The 4599-nt window shown below is 42.9% G+C and overlaps 1 protein-coding gene across 1 annotated transcript; it reads right to left on the reverse strand.

The window, feature by feature from the left end:
- Positions 1-256: 256 nt before the first annotated feature.
- Positions 257-3172, reverse strand: LOC107587445 (oligodendrocyte-myelin glycoprotein-like). Its single transcript, XM_016275242.1, has 2 exons — positions 2793-3172; positions 257-1608 (listed from the first exon to the last, which is right to left on the reverse strand). The coding sequence occupies exons 1-2, from the start codon at positions 2804-2806 to the stop codon at positions 429-431; spliced, it is 1194 nt and encodes a 397-aa protein (XP_016130728.1). The 5' UTR covers positions 2807-3172; the 3' UTR covers positions 257-428.
- Positions 3173-4599: the final 1427 nt, after the last annotated feature.

Genomic DNA, 4599 nt, shown 5'->3' on the forward strand with positions numbered 1-4599 from the left:
CCAATTTTATTCTTATTTCAATAGTTAAAGGCAGTCTGTTCTCATAGAATACATCAGCTTTACACTTTGTGTTTTGTTTAATACATAAAATAAACAATGAAATGCACAAATCTCTGTCAATACTCAAGCATTACACTAGAAAGAACATTAAATTTTCCACATTACGAAACTGCTAATTGTAGTGTATTTGTACACGTGTCTAGATGTTGATATGTGTAAGCCATACAGTACTCCGTCACATTATGTAGAAGGCAGTACGTTTATTGGAAGCAGGCAGAGATTGCATGTTGAAAAATGCTCAAGAAGGTAGCCAGAACAATGTGAAAATGGAAACCTAAGAGGTAAGTCTCTCGTTTTGCATTCTTTGTGGATTTTTTTTTGTTTTCCAGACTCAAGGAAGCAGGTCTAGTTCAAGAGATTATGCAGAATCAGCAAGCACAGAGGATGACAACTGTACATAAAAGGCTCAAAATGGTGGTTTCAAAGCTACATATGTGGATTTGATGGCTTGTGCTGTGAGCTCTGCCTGGAAGGACCTTCTTGGTGCTACGTGTTCGGATTGTTGTGCTTGAATGTGTGGACAGGCTATGTGGAGTTGATGTGAGAAATCCCCCACTCACAATCAGTACCTGCTCACCTGGCCCAGAGGTATTGACAGTGCTTGGATATTGACCCACATTCAACTGGGCTGACTTGGACAGGTACCCAGATGTAACTACCTGCATTGGTGCTCGGTGGCCAGGATGATGAGCGTCGCCACCCAGTGGTGGCTCTGTGAATGCGGCTGAGTGCCAGGTTCTCCTAGTGGCCAGGTGGGCTTCTCCACATGTAGGCCTTGTGTAGCAGGGACAGCCTAAGATCTTTGCAGGGGTCTGTTGCATCCAGGTCAGCAGATGGTTTATATTCTCCTCATCCTCACAAGCCCAAGGGTTGTCTCCAAGTGTGAGGAGCTGCAGTCCATCCAGTCGACTGAAGACACCATTGCTCAACGAGGTAAAACGATTAGCATGCAGGTAGAATCTCGACAGTTTGGGAAGGCGATCCAGTGAGCCAGGCAAGATCTGCAGCAAGTAGTTGTGAGAGAGGTCCACCATTTCCAAATTGTAAGGCATGTTTGTCGGGACAGTCCAGAATTTGTTATGACTAAGGTTGAGAGATTGGAGATTGGACAACGTGTTGTTAATTAAGACCACTCGTTCCAGCAAGTTGTGTGACAAGTCCAAATTCTGAAGGTTCCAGTGGTAGGCCGTATTGTTCTTCTCCAGTTGACGGATGTAGTTTCCAGAGGCACGTATATCCCAAAGTGCTCTTGGCAGACCAACAGGAAGGTGGTGCAGATGGTTATATGAAATGTCCAGAGTTCTTAAGTGGTCAAAATGGTTGAGGAGTCCATCGAGATCTTGGAATCGGTTATGTGACAAGTTGAGGAAATGAATGTTGTGCTGCAGGCTGTCAGGAAGTATAGCCAACCCTCGTGCAGAGCAGTCCACAGCTCTATGGCCTCTGCTACAGGTGCACATTGGCGGGCAAATGGCCAGCACACGTACCCCGAACAGAAGAAGGAGCAACAGGTTAGTCGGCATGGAGGCAGGTGTGGTGTGGGCTGTCCTGTAAAAAGGAAAACTTGTTATAAACTTGCTCTCTAGGTTCTGCTTTTATTCAAGGTAAATTAATTGTCATCAAGGCTAACAAAATACACCAAAGCTGGAGATTAGTGGATGGGTTGGTCTCCCAGTAGGAGTTGAGACTCAGCCCTTCTACTAATGACTAAAAAACAAGTTGGTTCATCTTCCAGGAAATTTTTACAGATCTTAAATTTGACTATCATTTACCATTTTGCAGTGTACGCCTACTAAGTATTGTTCTAATGTTTCTGTCAACTATATTCTCATTTGTTCTTTACAGACCAAATCAACTTCAGTTTTTAAGAATGAGAACCTCAGTATCCTCAACACTTTATATCTAGGTCCTATAAAAGTTCTCGGGAGATGTATCAACCATTTGATCTTTTTAGGGGAAAGACCACCCCTACTTTTGGATGACATGCCCATTACACCTTATTGTTTGGGAATTAAGCAGCACTTTTCAAAGACTCATGCCTTAATGTGTCCTTATTCACCTGGAATAACACATCAACGGACATCATGCCATAAGGACATTTTAATTTATTAAACTTTATCTGTCCCTTGCACTTTTAACAACAGGTCTCACAGTTACCACCCATACAGAGCCACTCAGTGGGTCTGTGCTATTAGCTTGAGCCTCTGCCAGGAGCTACCCTGCCATGCTGCAGCACTGAGATGCTAGCATTTAGTCTTGGTAGCAGTGGCTACATCCTGAATCCCCACCCCCTCATTTGTAGAGCAGTTGGGGACAGCGTTGCACAGTACCTCTGTGCATGTGCACATCATGCCATGCTCGGTTCTGGGAAGTTACATGTGTTCTGGGTTGCTACGTTAGAGTGCAGGAAATATTGAACATGACATTAAAGCCTTAATCATTACTTCAGTAAATCCATTAGTAAGTCCATCTCAAGTTCAACGTTTGCCAGTAGTCTAAAAACCTAATGTTACCATTAGAAGAAAAAAAAGTGTGTGTACATGCCAGAAATTTCTGTGGGGGAAAGTATCTTGTGCTCTGATGGAGGTGTCCTTGTTTTTAAAATAAAAATGCTCTACTGCAGACTCACTCTGACCTAACATCTCTGCATTTTATGGTTGAGCATATTTGGTAAGCCTTACTGTGAGAGTTAAACGCTCCTAATTCTTGTCTGAATGTCATGTATTGCTTACCTGATCCCTTCCATTACTTTGTGAACATGTCGTTGTTCGTTCTGACCTCTCTTTCCTGTTCCCCCTTTTATCTAGAGCAGCAGAAGGTGATTTTGGTTGCTTGGTGTCTTATATGTTTTCCCAGTCTTGTATGACAGCAGGGTCCACGTTTCGTCTTCACTGTCTCATGATTCTGTCCGCTTTTGCTCTTGCTCCCCCTCTTCTACCCACCCCCTCCTTTTCCTCTTATTGGCAGCCGAGAGTTACTTTGGTTTAGCCGTTTCCCTGCCTTTCCGTTCGTCCAGGCATGGTCATGCAGAGCATTTGCACCCCTGGATAGCCTCCACTGCTGCTGGCTGCCCACTTGCTTCAGGGATGTCTGTGAGAGGAGGTAGAGAGAAAGGAGGGACCAAAGGAGGGAGATGAAGGATCATCGAGTGGTGGGTAGGGGGAGGTGGCAAAAATGCAGCACAGAGTCGACCCATACTGCTGCTGATGAGGAGGAGGGGGGGGGGGGGGGGATGCTGACTTCAGTGTTTTATATTCCGGATCTGCACACGCCACCAAATCATCTCCCTGATTTTTCTCTCTCACACTTTTTGTTCTCCTGTAACATGTCAATTTCTGTGTACATGCCATATTTTGAAATCCTATTACTCACACAGACCGATGCTTTGATAAATGAACCCAGGCTCCATTGCGACGGTACCGTTAGGTGCTGAATTAATCTGTGTGTGACGCAGCTAAATACAGAAGACAGGGCGACATGGTTTAATGTGCCTCTACGGCCATGTCCTTATTTAAGGGACAGCTGTTTTTGTTGATGCGCTCTTTAATTGCATTCTTGAGGATTTCAGTATTGGTCTTGGAGTAAATTCTCAGATTCATTTCATTCATCTTGTTGATTTAGTTTAGTTAGTTTAGAGTATATTGTATGAACTCTACTCTGTTTGGCAGGATGTATTAATATTTCAAGTCTTTATATGTATGTAGCTATGTATCTATAGATATAAATATGGGATGGTCTGGGTTACAGTGGTCTGTCATGCTCCATTTGGCTCCTACCTGTTTCCCCCTAGTGTCCTGAAAGTGCAGTTGCACATCTTAATAGCACCAATGAGGTGTGAATGTAGCCTTGGAGCAAAGCAGCATAGCAACACCAATCAAATGTGTGAACACCTGCATAACAGCACAGTAAAGTTTTGTGAGGGTTTGAGTTATTGAATCAGAAAATCTGCAGCAGCAAATAGTACCAATAAGAACTGAATGCTGTCAGGTAATTAAAACCTTATCATAACCCTAACAAAAAAGTACTATAGCTTTACCATGGTGTGGTGTCTCAATTGGATATAATAATGTTGTTGTTGTTGTTGGCATCCCACAAACTAGTAGTTTTAAGGTAATGGCTCAAGTAACCACTGAACTCTGGCTGAATCCCAATTGATGAAGTGATTTAAAAAAAAAAAATTAAAAAAAATCAAAAGGCAGAAAATAGCCTTGTGGTCTGTTTCCAAATTTGACTCTGCTTTGACATTTCCCCTTTCACTTCTGCTGCAGGCAGTGCACAGGCCCTGCATTCATCACTCTGCAGAAGACACACAGTATACTACTTGTACTAACTTCATACCTTTCTCAGTAGTAGTTCTTCAGGTCTGTTAGTGTTGGAAACCGAGAGCCGGTTGTGGAATGATTTTCATGATATTCGGTTCAGTTAAAGGTTCTTGAATCGCTTCATTTTTCTTTTTTGCAGACTAAATATCATTTTAATGTAGTATGGAAGTGTTTAGACAGCATCTTTCCACTGAAGTTTGTGAATCATCATCCAGTG

This window comes from Sinocyclocheilus grahami, unplaced genomic scaffold, assembly GCF_001515645.1.
Source record: "Sinocyclocheilus grahami isolate Dianchi unplaced genomic scaffold, SAMN03320097.WGS_v1.1 scaffold6.1, whole genome shotgun sequence".
Classification (NCBI taxonomy): domain Eukaryota; kingdom Metazoa; phylum Chordata; class Actinopteri; order Cypriniformes; family Cyprinidae; genus Sinocyclocheilus; species Sinocyclocheilus grahami.